At 41.7% G+C, this 26,753-nt stretch overlaps 1 protein-coding gene across 3 annotated transcripts in view; it reads right to left on the reverse strand.

Moving 5' to 3' along the window:
* Window positions 1-26,753, reverse strand: part of oxr1a (oxidation resistance 1a) — a 114,761-nt gene that overhangs the window by 13,136 nt on the left and 74,872 nt on the right. For all 3 annotated transcript variants that reach the window (XM_013912946.1, XM_013912945.1, XM_005741331.2), the window contains 5 exons: window positions 17,793-17,900; window positions 16,078-16,191; window positions 5,402-5,554; window positions 3,258-3,442; window positions 1,224-1,906 (listed from right to left, as the gene is read on the reverse strand). In XM_013912946.1, coding sequence (XP_013768400.1) covers window positions 1,224-1,906; window positions 3,258-3,442; window positions 5,402-5,554; window positions 16,078-16,191; window positions 17,793-17,900 — 1,243 coding nt within the window. The remainder of the gene's footprint in view (window positions 1-1,223; window positions 1,907-3,257; window positions 3,443-5,401; window positions 5,555-16,077; window positions 16,192-17,792; window positions 17,901-26,753) is intronic.

The raw sequence follows: 26,753 nt of genomic DNA on the forward strand, positions 1-26,753 counted from the left end.
CAAGGTAATCCATCACAGTGAACCCTCAGCTTCCTTTATAAAAAGTTACAGAAAGTCGAGCACTACATTTGCAAGCTGTCTCAAAATTGAACTCGAAAGCGAAAGCATAAGCCAGCGCAGACGCTTTAAAAACAATGATGTGTAGTCGTGAGTTGTTGCATTACAGTGGCTCCTGTTGAGCTGCCCGCACTCTAGACAATAACGTTAAATAAAAGCAACATTTTGTTTGCTTTTGAAGGCAAGGATACCATAATGAAACAAATGGAAAGCAGCGGCTGCCTGGAAGGTCATGCAGCATTGGAAAAACTAAGTGGGTAGGAATGTTACGTATTTCACTTCTTCAAGGCTGTTTTGTGTTGCACTTTATTATTTCTCTGGCATTTGTGGCCACAGAAAGAGATATTTTGTTTGGTGTGGGGAGACTTGAATGTAGGGAACAATGGCCCTGGAATTTTAGCTCAGTTATGGCACTAGCTACTTACAAAATATGAAAACCTAAACTTAAGAAAATGTATAAAATTGCAAGTATCATTAAAGCTTTTTTTTTTCTCTTTTTGACAGATGCTTTAGTTCCCAAAAGGTATTTTTGATGTTTGACATTGTCAGAACATTAGTAACCTATTGTATTATGCTTTTATCATGCCACTGAACACAATCATATTGATTCCTCCTTGTGGAGTTTGTCTAAATGAATGTGAAAGAAAAACTAGAGAAGGAGGTGAAAATGAATAACGCCTCTGTGAATGCCATCTCAGAAGGTGTATTGATGTTGGGGTTTAATCGTCACTGTGTTTCCCCTTTGAGGGGGCAGGTGTGTTTGTGGCATTGTGCCGTTTGATAGGCTTTAGCTTATCGCCAAGGAGGAGTGGCCCGGACCACCAAAGCCAGAGATCAAAGAGCTGAATAAAGCCCCATAAAGCCTGGAAAGCTCCACCAAGCTGATACCAGCAGAGACGATGCCATTTCCCTTCGTCTTTATATTCCAATTACTAGCAGCGAGGCAGAGCAGAAACGGAAAGGTTATCAGGAACTAACACGAGAGAAGCGATTCAGAGGCAGGTATTGAGCAGACAAACTCACTTTGATAGTGTTAAAAAAACGTGGATGCAGAGGTGCAGCTAAAAGACAACATGAGGCCAGATTCATGGTCTGCAGCCATTCATATCTGCAGCCTCAGATAGAAATGATTCGTTTCCTGACTGTAAGTCAGCATGTGTGTTTACCCTCTGCAGAGTTCTGCACACCGTCCCTTTGCGTCTGCTCTGCATCCTCCTTCTCCTTCTCGCCTTGTTGCATAGTGTCTGTTTGGGAGGCATCTGCACCCTGGTTGGCATCCACCTGTGGACTGGCTGAGACAGAGGTGGTTTCTGTGGCAGCAGTGGTGGCTGAGCTTTGGGACCCTGGGCGAGAGTTACTGCTGATGGGACCCTGGGCCTGGCTAGTGGTGCTGCTGGTGGTGGTGGTGGTGTTATTGGTGGTAGTGGGTGTGCTTGGTGGCTTCTCTACGCTGTGTTGCTTGGATCCCATTGGGGACTGGTTATCGTTCTCTGTGGCAGTTTCTGATGGATTGTTCTCTGCTTTCGACACAGTAGGTTCTTCCGGCTGGCTGGCCGAGCCACGGGCACTGCCTGTGGTCTGGGAGCTGGCAGCCTCCACCTGGGTGATGGTTTGCACAGACTCTGTGGAAGCGCCAGACGATTTGTCTAAGCGCAGATCCTCACTGGATGCCTGCTCCTCCTCCCGAATGGGGGACAGCTCTGTCTCGGTGAAGACGTCTTCGGAGAACGAGCCCTGTGCGCTGCGTGGGGCTGTGCTGCCGCTGTCATTGGTCCCGGGCTCCTTCAGGCGCTGGTCTGGTTCCTTCTGCTGTGACGGATGTCTCTCTGCAGGCAGGGGCTCCAGGTCACTAGAAACATTAAGCAGAACATCACAAAGTTCAGCATGCAATCCACAGAGGGATCAAATCTTTACACAAATCCTGTTTGACAGACTGGGGCCATTAAGTTTGAAAGACGGGTGGCATTTCAAGTGTTTTGGAGACCCAGGCTAAGGAATGTCAACTTCTGCTGCGTCTTTTTGGTCAGTGTTTCTAAAGTTTGTGTCCTTTAGCCACTTCTTGATCAACGATTACTTAAAGTGAATCTACAATTTGATGTGTTTCCCAAATAAAATCTCACTGAAATCTAATATTCACACACCATATTAGTAAATTCAGCAACAGGTTTCCTATAACTGCTCTTGTTGTTATAGGTTGTAATGTACTAATGAATGAGATTTAACTCAACTGGATAGTAAATTATGATGCGATCTCCCATCATTAAACTGATTTTGTTCACCATATTTGTGTCATGAAAATTCCCAAAGAGACCCTTGGTTAATCATTAGCCATATCCTGAATAAATAAATTGGTACAAATAAAAAAAAAGTTCTGTGTCTCCTTTTTGGAGAGGTCAAGCGCAAACAAGAAACACTTGTGTGCAGCGTAACCAGCACAGTGTGCAGAAACCCATCCTGCAGGCACTTGTTGCTCAGCTGTGTAGTAGAGAGGGGCAGAGGGAGAGGAGACAGAGGCGACAGGCCACAGCTGAGAAACAGCTGGGTCTGGCAGAAAAACCAGCCATTTGCCAGCATTATAACTGCTCCACGGGCAACAATCAACCAACTAAATACAGCTTTGCCCGGACCCTGCTACCACCAGAGGAAGCGTGGTGTTCAGGGTGGGAGAATAGCTCATCAGGGCTCATAACGCTGCAAAATATTTATCACTTAACTTCAGCAACACTAAACAACCAAAGTAAAGAAAAAACCCCAAAACAGATTAATCTGTGGGAGGAAACACAAGTGAATCGTTTGAAGTGGCTGCTTCCTCCCTGCACTGAGAGGTGAGCAATCACAATGTAGGAGGGCAAAGGCACACTTCATTAACCCCGCTGTAATTGCCGTTTCCTTTTTATTTTGGCGTGTAGGGGAAAGGAATTAAACTGTCGGTTGGCTGCTGATGCAATCTGACTATGGGTGCAGCAGAGGAAAAAACATTGATTACAGCGAGGCTGCTGCATTTCTGTCAGGGTGAAAGTAAGAGACGGACGCGTGGAAGATATTAACTCAGAGTAAATGAACAGGGATTTATGTAGGAGGAAATCAGAGTTAGAGGCATTTATGGCTGCATATGCTTTAAATAATGACATCTGTAGTCCACAAGTCAGCTTCTAGTACAGCACAGCCTGCGCATACTGTACGTCTTTGTTTTCTCTTACTCAGGGACGGTCTCTCTGATCTTGGGGTCAGTGATCTCCTTGCAGATGGCAGCAGACTGCACCTCCTCCAGGGGACACATGATGCCGTACTCCTCGCACCCGTGGGCCTGTACCAGGGGGTCCATGCGGTGAGGGTCGAACATAATGTTGTTGGGCGTCACCAGCAACACCCCACTAACTGCGCCCTGAAAGCAACACAGAAAATAAAGGGAAAAAAGAGGGGTGGGTGAGGAGATCCATCACACCCTTTTTTTATACATCAAAGGAAGCACTTAGCATGTTATCCAGCATGAAAGATAATCAAAAAGCACTCTGCAATACAAACAACCAGAGGCCGAATCCATTTTAGACCACAAATGTCCTAAATCAAGTAGAATTATTGACTGCCAGCGCTGACCACTTCAGTGCTTTCATTTGGTACCTGGGAGTGAATCAGCTGCAGTTCGATACAATGGATCTGTGTGTGTGTGACAGGCTGTGTGTATTTCATACTACTGACCAGGGGGTGTGGGTGTTCTTAAAGGTGAAATTTTTCTTCCCTGCTGTTCAGTTGTTTTTATTCACACTAATATCACAGCTCAATTTAGTCAGAAGAACTGCAAACACTAATTAAATTTGCCTCCATCACATTTAGAGCAGGGGCCTGGAATGTGAGGCAGGATTTGGGCTTTAGTAACGTTACTTCTAGATGAGCCACGGTGCTGCATACCTGCATACCCAATCACGTTTTACAAAGGTACCACCTGCTGACCAATCATCACCTGACCTGGAAGACCCCTCTATAGTTTCTAGAGACTGTCAACAAGTTTTATGCTTTTCCCTGATGCAATGTTAAAGCGTTTTTGCCCTATAAGCCTTCATACAGTGATATAAACCTAAAAGAGAACAGCTAAACCTTGATCATGTTGAATGCACTTTTTTTTTTTACACATTTTAAAACCACCAGAGCTGCAGGTGAATACCGAAAGGCTGTCTTACACAGTATAAAACACAATAATTGACAGAATAGTCAGTTGTAATCATAGTCAGATCTTCAGTGTTGTCAGCTTTTCTTCCTAGCTTTAAATAGCCTTAAATAGTGGCTTGCACTTTTCCACTCAAATGTCTCTTAAGCATTTAGCCTGTGTCGTGTGTTTAACCTCTTTATATTTTTCTAATGTTGCAGTTTTCTCTCTTGATAACAACCTTGCATGTGGCTGCTTAGCCTGATTGCTGATGTTAGGGGTAAGTGAGCACAGATAACGAAAAGATATTCTGGGTATGTGGAACTTGCTTCGTAATCCCGGCCCCAGAAGACAAAGAAGACATAAACACACTATTTAACCGTACTGGAGACCTTTTAAGAGCTTGAATTTAGAGAACACAGTTTACAGCCCTTCAAGGAGCCGCAAACTCCCTGCTTATAGACCTTCTGAGCAACATTAGCCATTATCAGCTGAATTAAACTACGGTGAGCAGGAGAGACACTTGGCCTAATGTGCTGCTCCACAGGGTTATTCATATCTGCCCACACATGTGTCCACATCATCAGTATTTTCTATACTTTTTTATGTGCTTTTATTACAATTCATCTGTTTTTTTATGTTGGAAATAATAACAATAATAATAATAATCATAATGGAAACAACCAGGGAAAATGTAAGTAAATGCAAACACATTTTGGTGTAATGACTCTGATGTTGCTGAGGTTGTTAAGAAGGGCACAGCAAAAGCAACTAGAAGAGCAAAAGAATATTAAAATGGACACAATGACTCACAGACAGAATTGCACATTTATTTGATTCTGGTATGTTCAAGGGAAGGATTTGATATTTTCTTTGCTTAGTTCTTGTATAATTCTCAATTGTTGGCTTGAACTCTTAAAAAAAGCACTTGACCCTTGCACTGAGTAACTATACAATGGCGGTGATTAACAACAACTTCACTGAACATCATTTTCTTTAAACTCGTCTGATACTTTTGACATCTTCTGCTATTTTCTTTCTGAAGTACTGACCTCCTGCATCTGGCAGCTTGCAAATTTAACTTCTCGCCAGCACACCCACTTCAGACCTCTCGCTTCCTACTTATACTTTTGCTGTCAGCAATTGTGAAGTTGTGAACACTTTTAAATGGATGCACTGCTCTTTATATTCATAGCTCACCTTGCCATCAGTGATGTACTTGCAGTTGATCTTGAGGAACTTCTCTGTGAGGGCTTCTTCCTCCTCGGACGTGGATGACACCACTCTGGACTGGCGCAGGGCTGAAAACACTGGAGGGTGAATGGCTTCTGGTTTGGGAGGGCCATCAGAGTCCTAGAGGAAAGATGGGTGGTGGCACAGAGGGGAAATAGCATGCGTTAGACTGCTTCTCTGATTATAATGTGACCTTAAAGCAGAACTCTTCGGGCTTAGCGCAAAGACCTGGGACCAGATTAGCAAAAAAAGGTGTTGTCCTCTATTGATTGTTTTCCACTTTATAAGCAGAGTTGTATCTGTTTAAAATGTGCTAAGACTTAAAAATAGGGGTGTGGCCTCTTCAATTGGTAGATGTGCCAATATAAGGTGCTGTAGCTGACTGCTGTCTGCTAGCCTTCACCTCAGCTAATCTGCTTAACTGGACCTCTTGACTCTTTGCTGCCTTTTGAAGACTATTAGTGAAACGATCTGCTGTGTGGTACAGACTATGAAATTGGTAGTTTTTATGAGTTACTAAGCACTACATAGCAGATATGCATGCCCCTGTGTGGCACAAGTTAGTCGATAACTTAACGCTCCACTCTCTTGTCCATATACGGTCACCTTTGATTCCAGCCTAAAAAAAACCAAAACCAAAACCTGGTGATGGCCAAAATGACAACGCTGAGGCTTAAAAATCCAGATATTTGTAGTTGACATCATGGTGGCTTCGCCAATCTTTTATATAAAGCTTGGACTGGTATACATGAATACGGTCTCTTTCATCAGGACTGTAATCATGTTGTCCAAATCTCTAAATAGGTTTCAACCAAGGAGACCATAAATGAAGAACAAGCATAGCTCGCTTCACTTGGAAATACATGGTGTAACTAATCTGTGCTTCGTTTCATCAAACTAATGTGTTTGAGTCCCTAAATGTATTATCTATATATAAACGGATATTTTCTGCACAGCGGGACAATCAGGTTAAAAGAAACCCAGCGATGAGTCAAATGAAAGCACCTCCTGTGTGCCTTCACATCACACGGGGTAATTATTTAAAAAACATCAATACGAGACTAGAGCTTTAATTACACACAACCTGATGTTTAGTTAGTGTAATTTTATTAAAGACTAACATGCCCTTGAGTTAAGAGTGATGGTTACTTTTGTACAGTGGGGCGCAGTTTTAAAGAGAGCAAAGAGAGGCTCTTATTTTATTTATAAATAGATGGCAAAAACTTAAAAATACCCTTCACATGAAATAAAATCAGCATTCAGCTCTTAATATTGTACAGTCATGAAGTGATTATCAGACAGTAGGTCTTTCACCTTTACTAGAAAGGAGCAGCTGTGTTTTGAGCTTCTTGACAATTTAGCATTTCTAGGCTGTCTCTTTGTGCAAATTTGCAGTGATCTTTGAGCGCTCTGTCATCTTTCTCATTCCTGTGTGTAGTACTTTTGCACATCTTTATCGCTCATAAGTAGTTTTGTATCCATTCAGAGTGATTCTATGTATCTCAGCATCCTTTGATTCATTCATTTCATTAAAGTAAAATGTAAAAAGCTAAATGTCAGCCAATACAGAAGTTTAGTCCAGGGCTGTGTGCAGGCTGTGCACAGTAGTCTTGTTTAGTAATCCATAAATGATTCCAATACCCATCACCTTCTCCACAGCAGCTTCTTTACTCGTGCAATTAAGCCGAGGCAGTTCATGTGTAAAAGAGTCTACGAGTTTGGCTGAGCATGTGTACCGTGCATGAGAAGTAGAAAGTGGTTGTCTGTGGAGTGGAAAGTAAACTGAAGTTACCAAGTCTCAGAAAAACAAGACACCAAGCATGTATTTCAACATATACCCGCCTCCTGCATCCAGCCCCAACTGTAATAAAAAGGGATAAAATGTATAAAGGTAAAGACAGGGCTTTAATGCTAACCAGCAGACACGCGGAGCAATACATTAATGAAGCATTTGCAGACGTGCGGACGTAATTAAATAAATATATTTTCCTCATAACCGCACATTATTCTGGAGCCTGCCAGATGGCACACAACCAAGAAGGAATTTCAGTTATGTCTCAGCTACTTTGGTCCTTTATGTAGTACAACGACATATACATTCTAAGGCAATTTTATTAGTGTTCTTTATTTACACCATGGTTAATGCAAACCACCACAGATGGCGTGTATGTTCGGCCGGAAACACGAGGTGAGGTGGAATTGGTGAGTCTACCAGCTGCCTGTTGCCATGCAATGACCGAGCCATGGGGAGAGAGTAACCGGCGTGAGTCCACAGGGACAACTGTTAGTCTGATTAACCCCATATCATTGTCTGCAGGAAGGACTGTCTGAGCTGGGCAGAAAACAGCAGCAGAAGCAGTGGACACAGTAGCTGCTGTGGAGAAATAAAAAGGCGAGGAGGTAAAGAATGCTGAAGGCAATGAGGGGCGCGATTGGAGTGAGGACGAACAAAAAAAAGAAGAGCTGGACGTAAGAGGAGTGTGTGGGCGTTATCATCAAGGGCGGATTTTGACCACGAGGGGAGGGCGTTTAGAGCCGGTGGCGAAGTGAAGAGCGATGAAGAGCTACAGTAGCAGCGAAGTGAAGAGCTTAGAAGAAGAGAGAACCCGGGCCTGGAACAACTGTCTGCTGTCCTCCTGACATCCACCCCCACACCTCTCCGTCTCCCAGTGCAGTCGACAAACAGCCTGCAGCTACTGACCCACACCAACACAAGCAGCCCAGACACTGGCAGCCAGGGGACGGCTGAGGGGGCCGGCCAATCTGTTACAGCCAAAACAAGCATCTCTGAAAGAGGAGAGGATGAGAGGGACTGAAAAATTTTAAAAGAGACATAAACAGTAGAGGTCGGAGCTGAAAATGAAAAAACGACATCAAAACAGCAAATAAATCGGATTCTCCGATCTGCGGGAGCTTCTGTTGTGGAATTTAAGATCTGAAGCGCAGCTGTTGAAATGAAGGAAACGTGTGGGAATTTAACCAGCTTGTCATCCACTTCAACTCAACACACCTACACCTACACAACTGCACTTCATCGCTCCACTTTCCAGGCAAGTCACTTCCTAGTGACTCATTCAATCTGGCCTTCCTGTTTCAAGGTTAAATATGAAAAGAGTAGGAGGCATTTCCACTAAAATAGACCAACTAGAACACACCTGAGCGTACATGTGGTGCACACCTGGGCTAAAATGAGCAGATGCAGATGTCAAAACATGTCCTCCTGCACAGAAATGCGTAAAACAAACAGTCTCGCATAGCCCGTCATTAACTCTGGCACGTCTCAAAAAGGGGTGTTATGTGTCGTAACAAAATTAACACCCATCGCACATCCCACACAGTCCACATGAGACTGAGGAATGAGAAGGCATGCTCGCTGTCCAACAGCTGAGACCAGTTGCTCACCAGGCAATATGAGGACAGATAATTAAGCTTTTGTGCTAATTTGAGAAATGTTTACTCATTTGAGGTGAACAACAAGCAAGCAAATACATATAAATATCATAAATGCAATAAAACAGTAAATAGTTGCTTGCTGTTGCTGGTGTGAGGATGTGTCCTTAAAAGTAAGCAGGACTTTTTTTCTCTCCTTTCCTACAAGTCTGTACAGTGATTAAACATCGGGAAACGATCATGTGATCCAAGCATCCAATCATGTTTGATCACATCTAACCAAACTGCCAACTTCTCCTTTCTTCCCTGTGGTTCCTCCACGACTACCTGCACTGCTCATTCCTTCCTGCAGCATGCTGCTACTGGCTGCATGTTCCGCCTTCTCGCTCCAACACCCCACCTCCAGCTGTCTGCTTCCTTATAAACAAAACTTGTGATAGCACCTCTTAATTTGTAAAATGCACTCGTTCATGACATAATTGTAACCACCAAAGATACTGTATTTACAGTGAAATTCAACCCGATAACTAGTCATATAATATTATTTGCAGTTATTGGGGAAAAACAGTGTATTAAAAAATAAATACACACTTACACAGGAAATAAGAGGATACCACCTGGGGGCTGCTTATTAAATCTACTTAACTGATCATCAGGAAGCACATGCACCTCTATAAAAGCAGATGTTTTAGCAGTTTGCTGGTCAGGAGCATTTAAGTATGTGTTAACACAATACCAAGGAGGAAAGAGAGCAAGAGAGCTTTGCAAATTTCCAAGGAAATTTAAAGTTCATCATTCTACAGAAAAAAAGATTTTCACAAGTGGAAAAAAATTCAAGACAGCTGCCGATCTTTGCAGGAGTGTTCCCAGTGAAATTCACCTCATTGTCAGACCGTGCAGGGAGCTACATGAGAGCTACACGTGAGACTCTACAAGCCTCAGTTAGCGTTAAATGTTAAAACTCATGACAGTACAATTAGAAAATGACTGAATAAGTAACGAAGGGTTGCGAGAACGTTTCTTTTCTTTAAAAAAAGAACATGGCAGCACGACTTACAAAGTTAGATCTGAACAATCCACAAGATTTTAGGACAAAGTTGATGCTTTGTTGGTGCTTGGTCCAAATGCACAGCACAACATTTGGCATAAACCAAACACAGCATATCAGTACAAACACCTCACACCAGGAGGGGTGAAGACTTGGGCGTTTTGCATCCACAGGACCTGGGCACCTTGCAGTCAGTGAAATGACCATTAACTTCTCTGTATACCAAATTTTAGAGTCAAATATGGGGCCATCTGTCTGACAAATAACGATTGGCAAAAATTAGATCATGCAGCAGGATACCAAGCACACCAGGAAACAGAGACACTGAAAGTATTAAGGTGTTGAAATCGTCCAGTCAAAATTCAGATCTCAACATAAATGAAATGTTGTGCTGAGAAAATTAGCAAACAATTTCATCAGTTTATCAATTAAATTTAGCTTTTAAACAATTTGCCTCATATTTATAGCTAACTATTTCAACTGTTTCCAGATATATGGCTGTTTCAAGCACTTTCAAGCACTACTTCAGGCTAAATATGGGTATCATTTCATTTAAACAGATTACTATTCTGTTCCTAGTAAATGTTCAGATGTTACAGTTTAATATGTGGATATATATTTTAAAACGATCCATCACTTTTTTCTTTTAGGCAAGTTCAAGTTGCATTTTCAGGTTACTCATTTCAAATAAACACTGAGCTGATTGAACTTGCTAAGAAGTGCAGCTGACAGATCAGTACACTTTTACCTCACATAACTGTAGTCAATATTGCTTTTCTCCTTTCTATTCTCTAATATACGACCAGGATATATTTTTCACTGGCCTCTAAGGCATCCAATATTTTTTAGCAGGTGAGGGGATACTAACCTCACCTGCCTCCTTATTGCAGCCCATATTAACCGTCAGCTTTTTACCAGAACAGTACGGCAAGGCCACAGACAGCAAGGGAGAAAAAGGGAGAACTCAGACAACCTCAGCGAGGAAGCCTATTAAGAAGACAAACAGACTTTATTTGACTGTATTTGGTGTGCTGGTGTCCTGAAGTGACCAGATTCTTAGACTGTGAGTAACATCTGAGGGCAGCGGAAAGGCAGAACAGGGAGGAGTGTTGAACTGAATATACAGGAAAGAAAAGGAGAAAGTGTTGCTAAAGAAGGCCTGATGTTGCCACCAAGAGCTCATCTGAGGGTTTCAGGGAGGTGGACGGAGGGTGGTAAATCTCCTCTGCAGGAAGGTGACAGCGATGCTGGGGACAGGAGATGAATGTAGCTGTGTTAGATGACAGGTGTGGTGGGTTCACAAATCAATATCCTTTTAGTCTCAAACCAGTATTTCTCTTTTCACCCACAAATAGAAAAAACAACAACAAGAGGCTGTGGCTGTCATAGAAATGGTCTCAACACAGGCCACTGTGAGACAACAAAGACAGAGGCTGTATTGATGAACACTCATCCACATGCAGAGGAAGGAAGCCTGCAGGTGCCACACGGCTATGACCTTGACAGTGACACATGGTGCAAGCAAAAGAAAATCATTCCACAGCTCCACCGTGTGGGCATGGGTGGGTTCTGCAAGACAGAGCACACAATAGTTGCCTGAAACCAGAAATCCTCAAGTACAATGTGTACTGTTGCTTGTACTATCTAGTACTACAGTTCTTGCTGAGCTGATATAATGAATCTACCAGCATAAGATCCTTTTTTTAAAGTTAATCTTAAGATTGGTGCTAAAATACAGCAGGTGTAGACGGTGCTGGGTTTTCAGAGATTGAAAGACTAATTTTAGATCACGTCAAAGTACAAGAGAGGAAGGAAGGAAGGCGGGAGGTAAAACTGTTGCCAAAAGAGGAAGACACAGAGAAGGTCACAGTAGTAGCTCCACCACCAGGGTGAATAAGTGTGTGCGTGTGTCAGTATGAGCACGAGGAAGGTCTGGAAAGGATAAAGAAAGCACGCCTGCCCACACAGATGACCAGAGAGCAACTATGCCAATGAACCGTTGGCTGCCAAATAATCCATCGACAGTAAGACCGCCAGTCAGAAAGTCAGCCAGCGAACCGTGCACACATGCAAGCTTGCATACACATGCATGCACACGAACACACCCAGTCAGACAGCCAGCCAACGATCCATGCCTGCAAGATGTGTTACTTTCTGTTGCCAGTACCAGCAGGCCAGCAGGCAAACCAAGCGCATGAAGACTCTTCAGTGCTGACTGATCTGGCCTTTAGCTCCGTCAGAGAAACACTAAACAATCTAACTGCATGGTAAAAACTTTTAGCTCGCTCACTGAAGCATGGGCGCTGTTGTTAAACAAGTCCATTAAAGCGTATGACTGATTCACATTTCGCTGCAGATACTCTATAGACTTTTGATGTGACACCTGCTATAAATAGCCACTCTTTTCTCCTCTGCTTTCCTATAATGGAAAATGAAGAGTATTCGCTTCAGTATCAGACAGGACAAAACTAGGAACACTAAGCAGTCTAGATATCCGAGTACTGTACTTTTATCTCACCCTCTGTGGGGGAATTTAAAGCATAGACGAGCACCATCATTAAACAGCACACCACCAGCTAACTTAAACTAATAACGTGTTGGGGTTCCACCTAGCAATTTTAACAACCTTAAAGATGATAACGTCACAGCCACGATGTCAGACAGCACCGGTGAAGCTCAACAGCCTCATAGAGTTTGAGACTTAGCACGCAGAAGCTAGTTTGATATCACGTTAAGCACCAACAGCTTATTGGGAAAAGATCTACATGTATGTAGATCTTTTCCCAATAAGCATCTACATGTTCTGGCTTATCGCTGTGTGTGATTTTGAGGGCTTATGTAAACGCAGCATTCCCAAAATATACATAACTTCAATATGAATGCATAACACTCTGCAGGCAAAGAACTTTAACAGGGCCTTAATATTTTGAGGCTATTTTGAACATCTAATTGGCTTTTTAAACATCTCGTGCCATATCTGACTCCTTTTCATATCATGATCTCAAAGAGAAAAATCGGAAAGTAGTTTCTCTGCAGGGCACTCATCTTCATCAGGGTTATACCAGCTATTTGCTGCTCGCACTGCCATTACTATAAACCTCCCACAACCATTCATTTAGATAATATCCTCATTGAGACACGCGTGCCGAGCACCAAAATAGGCTCGTAATTAAAAGATGCTGGGGATTTAGAAGCGGAGGGAGGGGTGGGGGGTTATTAAGGTCCTTCCTTCCAAACGGCACCTGGATGCCACATCCTTCTATATAACTACCAACTAACCCACCCACAGACACACAGTAGTACACACACACACGCAGGAAGTGGAAGGCATTGGAGGATCCAGACAGGCAGATACAGAGCTGACAGATACAAACACGTACTTTTGCTCACAGACAGACAAACACACGCACTGAGTTGACACTTTGAGTGAGGTAACGTTTCCTCCCTTCTGCCTTCCAAGCACACTTCCTCTGCCTGGAGTAATTGCTGCCTAGCACTTGTCTGGGAGAGAGCGAGCTGCTCCGTTCATTAGTTACTCTAAATATCACGCCATCACTTTTAAAGGCTTAATTTCTCTGCAGTCACAGTCCATGTCTCTGATCCTTCCCCCATCGAGAGCCGCAGAATATGCTCCCGTTCTCACTGGCAATGACCTACAAAGATAAGTGGTAAATGGTTGGTTGGAGGGTGGTGGTGTTCTTTTGGCAACTATGGAGAAATTAACGGACAACAGGAGGAAAGAGCAGACCAAAGGGAGAGCGTTTGTGGTGGGAGGGCATCAAAACTCAAGTGGAGTGCCAGTGAACGCGTTGGTGACAGAGACCTGCAGTATCCACGCTCTTACAAAAGCGGCAAAACAAGACCGACGTTTCCATGGAGACCGGCAAACAGTAATATTTCTTAAGGGACCGCTGAGCGTTCAGTGGTGCTTAACGATTGGCTCATTCAGATGCTGCAGACACAGTACCCGAGGGAGATGGCTCACACTGCTGGCCTTGAGAGCTGCGAGGCCGGCATGTGTACGGCTGACTGGACCAGACCTGAAGTCACATCAGACGCAAACCCACCTCCAGCTTTTCTACATGCTTTATGCTCAGCTAGTGAAGACGAGAAGGAAGAAGGAAGAAGCAAGAGAGACGATAGCATGCAGATATGGTTTTATGTTAGAAATAATCCCTACTGCTGGAATTAAAGGGGTATTGCAGAGATATCTTTTGCTCTAGTAACTAGCTTAGTTAGCGACATTAATGTCATGTATCTTGATCCCCGTGCGACGCAATTACAGTAGAGAAGCAAACCAAAAGTGCTGTCAGCTTGGATACTAATTACCAGCTCAGAGACCATTTTTCTAATAGCCTCTTTCATACATACACTTTCCTGCGTAAATGCTTGGCCCATTTCACATTTCTGCCTCATGCTTAAAAAAAAAGACCACAAGCTGCACGAGGTCAAACATGAATAGAAATAGAACCATATTCATACAGCACACACGCACCATTCTGATGTTCTTGAAAGAAATCTGAATATACACACACACTTTGATACTAATCAGCCAATCAAATGGCACCAACTCAATGCATTTAGGCATGCAGACCTGCTGAGGTTCAAACTGAGCATCAGAATGAGTAAGAAATGTGATTCAAATGACTCTGAACGTGATGTGGGTGTTGGTATTTCAGAGTATTTCAGAGACTGCTGATCTAGACTAGCGCACTTGGTGAAAATGTCTTGTTGATCAAGTAGATAATGGCCAGACTACTTCGAGGTGATAAGAAGGCAACAGGAATACCCACTTGTTACAACCAAGCTGTACAAAAGAGCTGAGAGAACTAACAAAATGATGGATTAAAACTCAGTTGGAAAAATGTTTCCTGGTCTGATGAGTCATTTGAATGGTAGGGCCAGAACTTTGCTTAAACAAAACAAAAGCATAGACACGCCTTCCTACCTTGTAACAACCCCTCCAGCTGGTAAGGGAGGTTGGGATATTTTCTTGACACACCCTGGGCCCCTTAGGTCCGACTAAGCATCATTTAGCAGTTGCTGTATTGTCTCAGACTTTCTCCATCTCTTTATGACCACAGTGTACCCATCTCCTGACAATTGCTTCCAGCAGGATCGCATACCAGCTAAAAAAAACCTCAAATCATCTCATACTCCCCATTAGTAATAAAACTACAGCTGACATACTTTCAGGAACATGTTGTGAGGGCTAATTATGCACCTGTGATAGAAGAAATCAATGACTCAGTTGATGGATGAATGATTCAGCCTTTTCAGTAGCTGGTAGAATTAATATTTTAAAGATGAATGTGCTCCTAATGTTATCTTTAGCTAAAACATTCTCCTGTCACCTCCAAAAAACCCCAACTAGCTGTGAGATTCATATATTAATTAAAAAACACAGAAATTTGTTTGCCTCTGTTATACTTGCCTTGTGATTGTAAGGGGGCAGAAATGTCCAAGCTTACTGTTGTATCATTATGCAGCACAGCTGAGGTCCATTATGTTTTATTTATCAACAGATGATATTCCTCACTGGGCACACGTGGAACCTTATGGTCTAAAACTAACGCTTCCAGTGTACTTACTCTCAGATACAATGAAAAAGCTGCAAAAGCAAACTGGTCATCTTTTAATTAAAATTCTGACATAAAATTTGGTGTGATGTAAGAATAAAAAAGACCTTTACAATATAGCCCAATATGTGGTAACCACAGGAAGTGCAGGTGCTAGATTTAAAATTTGGCTTCAATTCAAAAGCTCCATCGCTCAAACTTTGATGTCAGCGCGTCCTTTGAAAAACTGCAGAACAATGGGGGGAAAAAAACTCCTGCAGTTAATAGTTTTGTAAAAACCCCATCAACATAATTCCCTTACTAGCCCTCTACAAATACTTTTTGAGATAATGAGGACCGTTTTAGAGCCAAATATAAGAGAATTTTAGGCTTTCCTTCCAGTTCACATTACAGGCTAATGCGAATATATGTAACACATGTCAACTTCAGTGCTTAGAATGATAAAACACCACACATACGCAGCAGAGGCACAGAGGCTAACACTGTTTCACTGTGTTTGCCAGCACAGAAAGAGTGAACTCTTCACTTTGGGAGGCGATCAGAGTGACACGTGACAAGACTAGTTACCCGTACAGGAAAATGTTCCTAGCATGTGAGATTGTGCGTCATAGGTGTGGTCTACATACCGTCACCTTCTCTAAATCAGCTTCTGAGGAGGTGGGAGACAAGGGGCTGATGGGACTGAGGGAAGGGGAGCTTCCGACACTGGAGACGTACTCGGGGTCAGGAACGTACAGAACCTGCAAACACAATCCACGTCTGTATTTACACAAGCACTACATTTGTGCACCTCACACCAAAGACAAACACATGCACGCACGCACACACAGACAACAGGTAGAGAATCTCTCACACAGCTCAACAAATGTGACATGGCAAATAACATGAAATCAAGTGAACAGTTTCATGATAATAACACAATTAACACATGGAGGGAAAGTGACAGTCATGAAGGTAAGTCAGTGTTTCGCAATCAGAGACAGATGTAATGTGTGTTTGGTTTCATGTTTAAAAGATACATATTGTAAATGAAGTCCATGCTGATAGATTGTATTTATTCTATTCCGCCCAGTTATTTTAAATTTGTGTATGTCGTATTAGAGAATACAGAAAGGAGACTGATAATAATAATAAGCAGCTACTAGTGATGAGATGCTACCTGGGGTTACTTGGTGAGGTTGGACACATAGTATCGTTTGCAGGTGTTCACAGGGAAATTTTGCAACTTTTGGATTAAGGCCAGCCAATCATGTTAAGGCAAGCTAATTGTGTCTTAGCTTTAGTTCCATATTTAGGTGCAGATTTCTATCATCATGCAAACTTTTGTTTTTTTAGGAAAAATCAATCCCGGCAGGCAGACTTTCTTCTAATGAAGTGCTGAAGTGCTACCTCTGCAGTGACATCTGCACTATGCACTGCAATAAAAACGGTTAGTTTTTTGTGTTAAACATTTTGCACTAAGGTTTTTATTTAGTCGTAAGTCTATATAAGGTTCTTCCAATGTTTGGTCTCAACAAGGGAGGGATTTTGAGCTGAAATCTAGATAAAGCTTCAGGGTAAAAACCATGGAGCTGCTTTTGCTGTGGTATAGCGTCTGTCTCAGCAGTAGACGTAGAGACGAAGGTTCAGTAAGTGCTGTCAGCACCCTACTGTTTGGACGCAGATCAACTCTGCATTGTTTGCTGAGAGCAGAGAGACAGAGACAGAGAAAGGGTGGGATGCCAGCGGGATTGGCGTATGTGGCTCATCTCCATTCGACCGGATTTAATTTTCAAGCCAGGAAATACAGAGACAAAATATCATTTTGGATGTTTGTCACTTTCCCCGTTTAAAAAAAAAAAACAGATTTCAAATTTGGCTCTATTGCTGTGGAAGGAAACATCAAAGACGTGGAAACTGGCAGCGTGTTTAGCAGGCTAAAGATGGGTAGTTTGTGTCATGTTGTCGGAACTACAGCGTCACTGGGAGACGTATCATTATTCCTTTATAGAAACAAAATAGGTCTTTTGCAATGAACTACATCCTAATGGGACAAGTGATGCTGTAATTAGCAGGCAATTAAGGAGGGATACAGAGAATAGGGATGTGGTTAGTGAGTCAGGGAGGGAGAAAGTAGAGGGCTAAACACATGCAGCATGTAATGCTCCCTAAAATCTCCAGTTTTTCCAGCTACATTCAGAAAATGTTTACAGCTCTGCGAATGCATTATGAAATGTCAAAAACAGTCATTATGAGATCAGACAGTCAGTGGGTGGCTGTGGATGGATGTGAGGCTGCTGTAGGACAGTGATGAAGTGATGCAGCTGAATATATCAGTGAAGGCGTGCACGGCGGGTCACACCTGGCCAGGCACCACTGCTCTGGAGAACAGCTTGTTCAGCTGAACCAGCTCGTTGGGTGTGGTGTCAAACTTGAGCGCAATGCTGTTCAACGTGTCCCGCGATTCCACCTGGACCACAAAACAAGAGAGAGGACAGAAAAATCACACTGCTGCTCCGGCTCAGGGCATTTCTTTACAGCTGCACACGTCAGACATGAAGGCATAAATGGGCTCTCATACAGCACTCCTTGCTTTTTATACATATCTCATTCACCCGTTCCCATACGTACACACTGACACACGGAGCACAATACATGATGACAGACGGGTAAAGAATATCTGAAGAGAAGAGCTGTGAAATGATTTCTTTAAAGGGCTTAATGTGGCTTGTGTTTTGCATGTTAGATTTTGGGATGTTATGCAGATTAAAGCTGTCAGCTGTTGACCAGAAATAGATTCCCATGGGATGTAGTGTTGCGAGCAGAAATGTGAACTGACACGAATGTCAGCAGCAGTCTTGTGTTACCCTGTGAACCACTCGTGTAGCAAGTTTTCTTCATTTAAAAACAAGAAGCAGTTTTATTTGTTAGCACAGACAAAGACTACAACAATGAATAAAAACAATTATTGTATCTTTTTTTTTCCATTTTCTCCATCACTTAACTTAATAGATACTTGAAAACTCGATGCCAACGGTAGGTTTTCTAATCTAATGTTCACTAAACCCCTTCCTGAAAACACTATAATCACAGCTTATCATCTAAGATCTGCTCATTCAAATGTCCCCACAAGGTTAAGAGTGGTAACCTACTGTTTAAAAAATGCTGCCTTTTTTCCCCCAAGAATTAAAAATAAAACAGCTAAAGCATTATTAACATGATAAACAGGCTCAAGACTGTGTTTGTCCTAGTCCACTATACTGGAAAAAATATGTAGACTACTCAACTAAGCTCAAAGCAAGTAAGTTAATCGCTGCATTATCACACAAATACAGCAGTCTCACTGGCGTTTGGTTACCAAAATCACTCTGAAGATACCCCTGACTGCGAGTGGGTGCAGACCTGGCCCCCATCTTTAAAGCAACCTTTTTGAAGTTTATTGCACATGGTTGCATTAATGTTGGTAGTGCCACGGTCTCTAACCACTGTCGTCCTTAGTGTGACTGCAGCATTACTGTGTCAGTAGTCGACAAGCAAGTCAATTCCTTACTTCAAAACTGCTAGCTTAATTTCAAAGATACATAGCATAATTTATTAATAGATTTATATATTCATAAATCTGTATCAGAGAAACAATTAATACCTAAAGCTTTAAAATAAGTATAGTAGTGAAACTGCTGTGCTGCTACATGCCACAGGAATTGCTACTCGAGAGAGAGACGGGGTGGTTAATGTCAGCCTGACGCAAACTTTACAAGAAATCTGCCAAATTTAAAGGTGATGGCAAACTTAACAAGCAGCTCCTCTGCATACAACTTTCATTTTAGCTTCCTCTTAACCCAGGTGTACAAAACAAAATGACAAGCCTTTAAAAAATCTTTTTTTTAAAGTGATACTCCAGCTTCCTCCCACAGTCCAAAGACATGCAGTCAGTGGTTAGGCTAATTGGAAACAGTAAATTGCTCATAGGTGTGAATGCGGGAGTGAATGTGAGTGCGATTGGTTGTCTCTTGTCTGTGTGTTAGCCCTGTGACAGACTGGTGACCTGTCTAGGGTGTACCCTGCCTCTCGCCCTAACACAGCTGGGATAGGCTCCAGCACCCCCCAATGACCCTGACAAGGATAAGCGGAAGCGAATGGATGGATGGAACTAGGGAAAAAAAAACAAACATTAATGACAGTTTACTGCGATTCATTACACCCTCACTGAGCTGGTGGCTGGCCAATGAACTTGCCCAACATAGTTTTTTTTAGTGGCTCCAGGCTATCGGGCCATCAGCTATTATGCACCCGAGTTAGTTTTCAACATACAACAGCGACTGAATATCACCAAGAAAGAAGAACAAGCATTACTGACATTATGTTGCGGGGCAGTTAACAGCAGTCAAGATGTTATTTGGCTGCATTTTTTCTCAGATTTTTTTTTTTTTTTTTTTTTAAGTAGATCCAAAATAAAAAAAGATTTACTTTAGCCTGTATTCACTGTTTTATTGTCTCTGATTGGTTACATATCAAAACTAATATCCCATCAACACTGTCACAGACGGACGCACAGGTGCGCACTGTGCAGACTGGGGCTGTTTCAGATGCAAGGTAGCTAAATGGGTAAAAGTGCAATTGCTATATAAGAAAGTACGGTTCTGCCGTTATCCAAAAACAATATTTTGTGTTATCAATAACTCAAAATTCAACAATATTCACACTGAATGTAAATCAAATATTACCAGCTAGTGCTCATAATTGAGGAGCTGGACTCAAAGAGCTGCTTTATATGAACAACTTTTATTTATTTTCTAAACAAATCATTCGAAACCATATCAAGCAGGAAAAAAACAAGCAGAAGAAGCTGTAGTGCTTCATGTTATTTGATGTTCAACATCATGCAGGTTGTTGTGCTGCTGTGGCGGCACTCTGTGCTCAGCTGCAGCATCCTGCAGTGTGACACAGGTGCGTATGCATGTCTCTACCAGTTAAAATCCACACAAGAAAGATGTGTACCAAGAGTCAGAACTAGTTAAGCGTCTAACATGTCCAGTGGGAGTTTCTAGCTCCCAAATAAGGATGACAACCATGGCAGAAAGAGCATGTGGAAGAAAAGAGTGAGCTCGGGGGAGAGAACCCTTAAAAACCAGATAGGCAAGGCTGACTCTGAACTGTGCATAATTAGGACAGGATAATGACACTGTGTGTTTTAGTGCAGCAGTCATGGGACCGACTCGGTTGTTCTTCTTCTTATCTATGGAAACACTCCTAGAAAAGCACAGAGGAATGACAGGCTTCTTCAAATTCCTGACATGACAGACTATTTTCAGGAAGATGTTCCTCCACAGACAGGCAGATGTGCAAGCAGAGACACACACAGAGGACAGTCACAAGCTGGAACATTAGTAACATGGAACCACTGTGAGTGAGGCAGTTGCACGTTATATCTGAAGAAGCTCGTCACAAGCAGGAAATACACAAACTTAGAAACCACTAAAAAAACTGCGTTTCATGAAACACTAACACTGCCCTCTTTAGCACATTCACAAATTGGTGCCACTGTATTGCATAATAATATCACAAGATGAAGCGATACAATATACTGCAAAGTGGATATTCTGCTGCACTGCAATAGGACATCAGTATGATACACTCATGTGCAGCTCCTCAGCTGACGGAAATAAATGTATCTAAGTGTGCAGGACAACATGAAATATAATAAACAGACTTGCAACCTTGGGTAAAAGGCTCTGGGACATCATGGGTTTTACATCATATAGAACATGTTTGTATCCATCGAATTTTAGTTGGATACACCTAACAAATTTTTTTTTATCAGGATTTATTTTCCCACCTTTACTTTTGCTTATCAAATGCTCAAAGAACACAGAAAATGCTTTGACTTTTGCTGATTAAGGTTACACACATTCTTTACCTAATGACATGTACATAAATCATGTTCACTCTCAGTCACCCTGTCCTGTTTCGAGCCCAGAAAAATCCTGAACATGTTTTCTTTGTGCTGCATGTCGATCGAACACTAATCAACTTTCATCAGTGTCAGCACCATGCTTGACTGCAACTACTCTGATTATTTCAATTGGTTAAAAATATTGAAATGTTTCAGTAAAGACACTTCATTGATGATGCAAAGAATAACCCACTTAAGAAGAAGCTATTGATATATCGGGCTCCCACTATCTCCGGAAAGACCCTATTAGAGTAAGTGACAATAAAGTCATCTGAGAAAAGTAGATAACGATGGCAGAAATCCTGCAGAGCTGACTAGCAAAAGGCTAATTATCATAGACGTATAGTGACAGTAACACTGCTGGGTCACTTGTTTGGGGTCCATAGCACAGCTCATTAGCTTTTGGAGCTGATGTACCTTGTGATACTGGTCACTTACTGGTGGGAACATCCTCCGCTACTGAGCGATTAAAAGAGTGTGAGAGAGCATATCTGGAAGCTCAATAATATACAGCCGGAGAGGCGTCGAAATGAAATCTGCGCAGAAATTGTCAGAAATCTCAGAAACTGACAAATTAACTACTGAATCGCTGTTATTGTCTGTCCTGTCCTTACGAGAACTGGAGTGGAGCCTGAATTAGCCAGGGTTACACTAATCTGGGTTGAGAGAGTGTATGCTGAGTGCTAACCCAGACTTTGGGATTTTATTGTCCTACCTGGAAGGGAACAAACTAATCAGCTCAACCAGGTCAGTCACGCTGCTGGAAGGCAGTCCTCCTGAATCACCAATGTGTGGAACCCAACAAAACAGTACTGCACAATGCATTGTGCAGTATGGATTGGCTCGGGGACAGTCACAGGTTTCACTGTAAGCGGAAATATACCACAGATGATGCAAACCTGCAAAGCTCTCCTTTAGCCTTCTATAACGCTTATTGTTAGCACTCGCTCAGGTGACCCTGAACCCTCCCAAGGCTTTGCTGCAATAGGCCTAGGCTGCTGGCTTCCCATAATTTCATTGTGTCTTTCTTCCTCGCTCACCTCTTTTCACTCTCTATGTGTTTATACACTACTATGAACATAATATTCTAAATTCAAAACAATAATATCTTTCACCAGCTTCAGTGAGGAAGTATGCAGACAATTGTATGTTATACATGTGAAATATGTATCCAAAAGTGTATTTTTGTATGAAACTGTGTATCCAGATCTGCCCTGTTCCACAAAAACATCTTCCTTGAAGGGTCAAAAAGGGAGATACATAATAATACAGTAGTCTGCCGAGCTGAGTCAATCATCCAGCTTTATTAAATGTTGATTTGTTCATTTTCTCAAAAACAAATCAAATTAGAAAAGTATCCTTCATATTTCAAAATGCTATTGGATACCTTTAGATTTTCAGTCCCTGCTCATCACGCCAGATTTAATTCAATCAAAATTGAGATTAAGATAAACGAAAGCTGTACAGCAAACAGGCAGTAAATACAGGAGCAAACAGCATCGAACTCACAGACAGCAGGACTTCTACAAGGTACCAACCAAAGACAAACTGATTAGCTGATAAGCAGGCACAACGTGAAGATAAACATTAAATAAATATGAATATTTTCAAGCTTACAAACATAGAAAAGAAGTATAGTTTCTTTTAGCTGGTAATTACTGAAACATGACCATTTATGTGATCACAGTTTGAATCTATTTTCTGTACCACTTATAGAAACGGTCTCAAACTGCATGTAAACAACCTTCCTAGGTCTTTCAAGAACTGCCTTAAAAACAAAATTCTGGTTAAAAACAATGTGATCATGGTTGATGATTCGCTGAGTAACAGCTTGATAACTTTACAATCATTTTTAAGCAAAAATGCTAAATTTGATGTAAGACTTCGATGCTCAGTTTTAGCAACACTGGACATCACAGTGATTACGATTAGTGGTTATCGTTGGGTTTGTACTGCTGATCAAAAAACACGACAAACTGGCCCCTTCATTTTAAGAAATGTATGTTATGTCACTATCACACTATCACTGATTGAATGAAACCACCGAAATACTTGCATATTTGCAGTATTATGAACAGGATGGATGTGGTAACATTCTGGGGTAACAGATGATTTTCTAGCAGCTAGCTACCTGCAGAGCCAGTCGATATCCAGGTTAACAATCCCATTTCTACCCACCGGTGAAATGGGGTAAAAAAGCGTATTAAGTTGTCCAGTGCACCGCGTGGCACAGTGATGCAGTAGTTAGCACCCAACCATCTTTTGGACTGCTTACCTACATACAAACAAAGACAGTTCAAACACGATTGTTGTTCATATCCTATTGCCCAATTTTACCAGAAACAGAAACCTTTCAATACCAAAAATACAGACACTTCAAATTTATTTATAGTTATTATGGTATATAAGTGTTATTTATACTTATATACTATACCCTTGCCCATTTACATATTCATGCAACGTTTGTTTATGGAGGTTATTCTTAAGGTCACTGTTCACTAGCAACAACCTCAAATGCAAATCGATGAATCAACAAGCTTGGCCAGACAGAGTTAGGTAGAAAATAAGGGGAAGGAGGGTGTGGTGACGAAACTAGAAGAAGTGGATCTGTGGAGCAAATAGGCATTTACAAATCTGGACTGGAGAAGACTGTTAGGGGTTTGAGCTCATCCCTAAACTTCAGATCAGTTATCTCTAATTAATGTGAACCACACATATCTTACTACTGCTGCAGCACTGCTGCTTGTTAAAATGACAAAAAAGTTATTTCGCTGCCCTCAGAATTGTGGGAACCTTAGTTAAACTGCATCTGCTGTTACACCACCAGAGGCAGGTGTTGTCATAGCCAACATTTGTTGGTAGTTTTAGTAAAGCAACCTTAACGGGAGCACTATGAAGCAACTCCTTGCTTTTCTCTTCTCAGTACAGAAGGTAACTCACTGAAGGGGAACCACAAGGAAGACAAAGAGAGGCTGTGGTGACAGGTAGGTCTCCCATCTTAAAAGTCCTCCCACACAGCTCTGTGATTAACAACTGCTCTTGGACTCCTTATGACAGTAGTGAGGATCCACATGATTTGTCATCTCATTGCCTCTGTACAGAGAGTCTTACTGTTCATTCAAACAACAGCAGCACATCAGCTTAATGAATATGCTGTCTCAAGGAGGACAGGAGATCTGGATCAAGAAGGCGGAAAAGTCTCTGTGACAAGACAGTGACATCCACAGACATGCATTGGTTGTGTATTTATAACGTGGCCATAAAAAGAAGGATAATCCGGTCACTTCAGTATGCCCCAGATATTAGAAATGACTACTGATATGTCATAACTGATCATCAAGCATCCTAGAAATATTTACAACCCTCCATTTAGTGCTTCCATCATGTGTGATGTGTCCTCGGTATTTGGCCAACATCAGTAGAGCTTCTCTGTGTTTTAGTTTGGAAGGTGAACAGTTAATAATCAGCAGGGCTCCTGCAGAGTCAAAGCGGAGAGCATTGATTCTCCCTTGTTGCTATTTGCCGTCTCTTCCATGAATTGTTTATTTTTAGCTTTATAGTTCCTGTTGCCCAGCACAAAGCCAACCTATAGGACATCTACAGCTTCATAAAGCTCCCTTTTTTAAAAGCTTTTCTTTACAATTCTGCAACATAAGGTCAAATCTTTGGCTTAGAGTGAAGAAACCTCTGTTTGTTTCTCCACAAATAGATATTTTAAAGCCTGTCCAAACCTATGACAGCTATTGGCTCTTATATCACATTGCTGCCAATCAATACGATTATAAATATCTGATGTTGACGTAAACATCGACAAAGCCAGATGGTGGGACGGTCTTGGCACTGAGTGTGATGTTATAATAGTATGATTCAAGTTTGCTTTTTACACCTAATTAATCACTTTATTCCTGGAAGCCAGTAATATTAGCAGCACAGTTAGCATCATACAGTGACCATAATCTTGTAGGTTTGACCAAGAAAATGAAACCACAGAAAACCGCACAAAAGATGATTTTTCATAGATCATACAAAAATTTCAATGCAAATAAGTATATTAATGACGTAAAAGAAATTCACTGGACTGACATCTGCCTCGAGAGTGACCCTGATATGGCATTATCTATGTTTATTGAAAACTTTTGCTACCTGGCTGACAAACATGCCCCCTTAAAAAGATTTACTGTTAAAAAGAACTACGCACCTTGGTTAGATAATGAACTTAAGGCTGCAATGTCAGAAAGGGATATAGCAAAAGCACATAAGTCTGTCAGTCCACAAGAGTGGGCAATATATTGCGAGTTAAGAAATCAAGTAACTAAATTGAATAGGCGCAAGAAGAAAGAATATTATCAACTTAAGCTCAAGGAGGCCAACAAGGACAGCAAAAAGGTGTGGAAAGTTTTAAATAATATGATGGGTAGAGATCTTGCTCCGGTGGTGTCTCATATCTACACGGGTGGTACGTTTATAAGTAAAGCCAAGGACATAGCCAATTATTTTGTGAATTATTACAGCAACAAAATAACAAATTTAAAATCTAATATGATCAGAGGCGACCCCACCTTATCACAGTGTCTTATACAGGATGTTATCATGAATAATAAGCAATGCCAATTTAAGTTTGAGGCAGTGAATGTGGAGATGGTAGAGCGCTTATTGATATCACTTCCTGACGATACATCCTCAGGCTCTGATAACATAGACAGTAAACTGCTCAAAGTTGCAGCCAAGTTTGTGTCCCTTCCTATATGTCACATATTTAATAGATCTTTGGCATGCAGCTTATTTCCATTGCAGTGGAAAGAATCGAAAATAATTCCCATTCCTAAAAACAAGAATGACGTTTTTAATGGTGTCAATAGCAGACCTATTAGTCTACTCCCCGTTCTAAGTAGAATTATGGAGAGGATTGTCTATGAACAAATTCAACATTACCTAACAGAAAATCAGTTACTCACTCAGTTTCACTCACTCAGTGGTATTTTTGGATTTTAGTGCTGCATTTGATTTGATAAATCATGATCTTTTGATAGATAAGCTAAAATGTTATGGATTTTCACCAGCTGCTTTGTGCTGGATGGAAAGTTATTTGTCTGGAAGAAGGCAAAAGGTTTATTATAATGGTTATTTCTCGGAGGGCTGTGAAATGAACTGTGGTCTACCCCAAGGCAGCTGCCTCGGTCCACTTCTCTATTCAGTCTTTACAAATGATTTGCCGCATGTCCTGGATAAATCTCATCTTGTAATGTATGCCGATGACTCCACCATGTTTTATTCAGCCAGTAGCCACTCTGAATTGACAAGCGTATTACAACTAGATTTGCTGAACGTGTTTGATTGGATAAGTAAAAACAACATGATTTTAAACGTGTC

Source organism: Pundamilia nyererei, unplaced genomic scaffold, assembly GCF_000239375.1.
Source record: "Pundamilia nyererei isolate P.nyererei 1_Seehausen unplaced genomic scaffold, PunNye1.0 scaffold00109, whole genome shotgun sequence".
Taxonomy (NCBI): Eukaryota; Metazoa; Chordata; class Actinopteri; order Cichliformes; family Cichlidae; genus Pundamilia; species Pundamilia nyererei.